Consider the following 275-nt stretch of genomic DNA (forward strand, 5'->3'; position numbering starts at 1 on the left):
GCGCTCTCCTCCTCCTCCTCCTCTGCCGGGGGGGAGGCAGGGGTGCCAGGCTGGGCCGGCTCCTCAGGCTCCGAGATGGGGCTGACATCCGACTCTGCCTGCTCCTCGCTTGGCTCCGCTTTGCTGGTGCCCTCATTGGGCAGGGGCAGCTCTTCAGGCTGGGTGATGGGGGAGGGGGAGGTGGGCACGGGCACTGGCGCGGGCACCAGCACCGGCTGGCACACAGGCGCCTCGGGGACCAGCTCGGTCGCCTCCTCTAAGACCCCGTTGGCCGC

The 275-nt window shown here is 71.6% G+C and overlaps 1 protein-coding gene across 1 annotated transcript in view; it reads right to left on the reverse strand.

The window, feature by feature from the left end:
- LOC103906268 (eukaryotic translation initiation factor 4 gamma 1-like) overlaps window positions 1-275 on the reverse strand; it is a 5,224-nt gene that overhangs the window by 260 nt on the left and 4,689 nt on the right. The window contains 1 exon segment of the mRNA XM_019474311.1: window positions 3-275. This exon segment is cut by the window's right edge and continues 58 nt beyond it. Coding sequence (XP_019329856.1) covers window positions 3-275 — 273 coding nt within the window.

Source organism: Aptenodytes forsteri, unplaced genomic scaffold (assembly GCF_000699145.1).
Source record: "Aptenodytes forsteri isolate BGI_AS27 unplaced genomic scaffold, ASM69914v1 Scaffold72, whole genome shotgun sequence".
NCBI lineage: Eukaryota > Metazoa > Chordata > Aves > Sphenisciformes > Spheniscidae > Aptenodytes > Aptenodytes forsteri.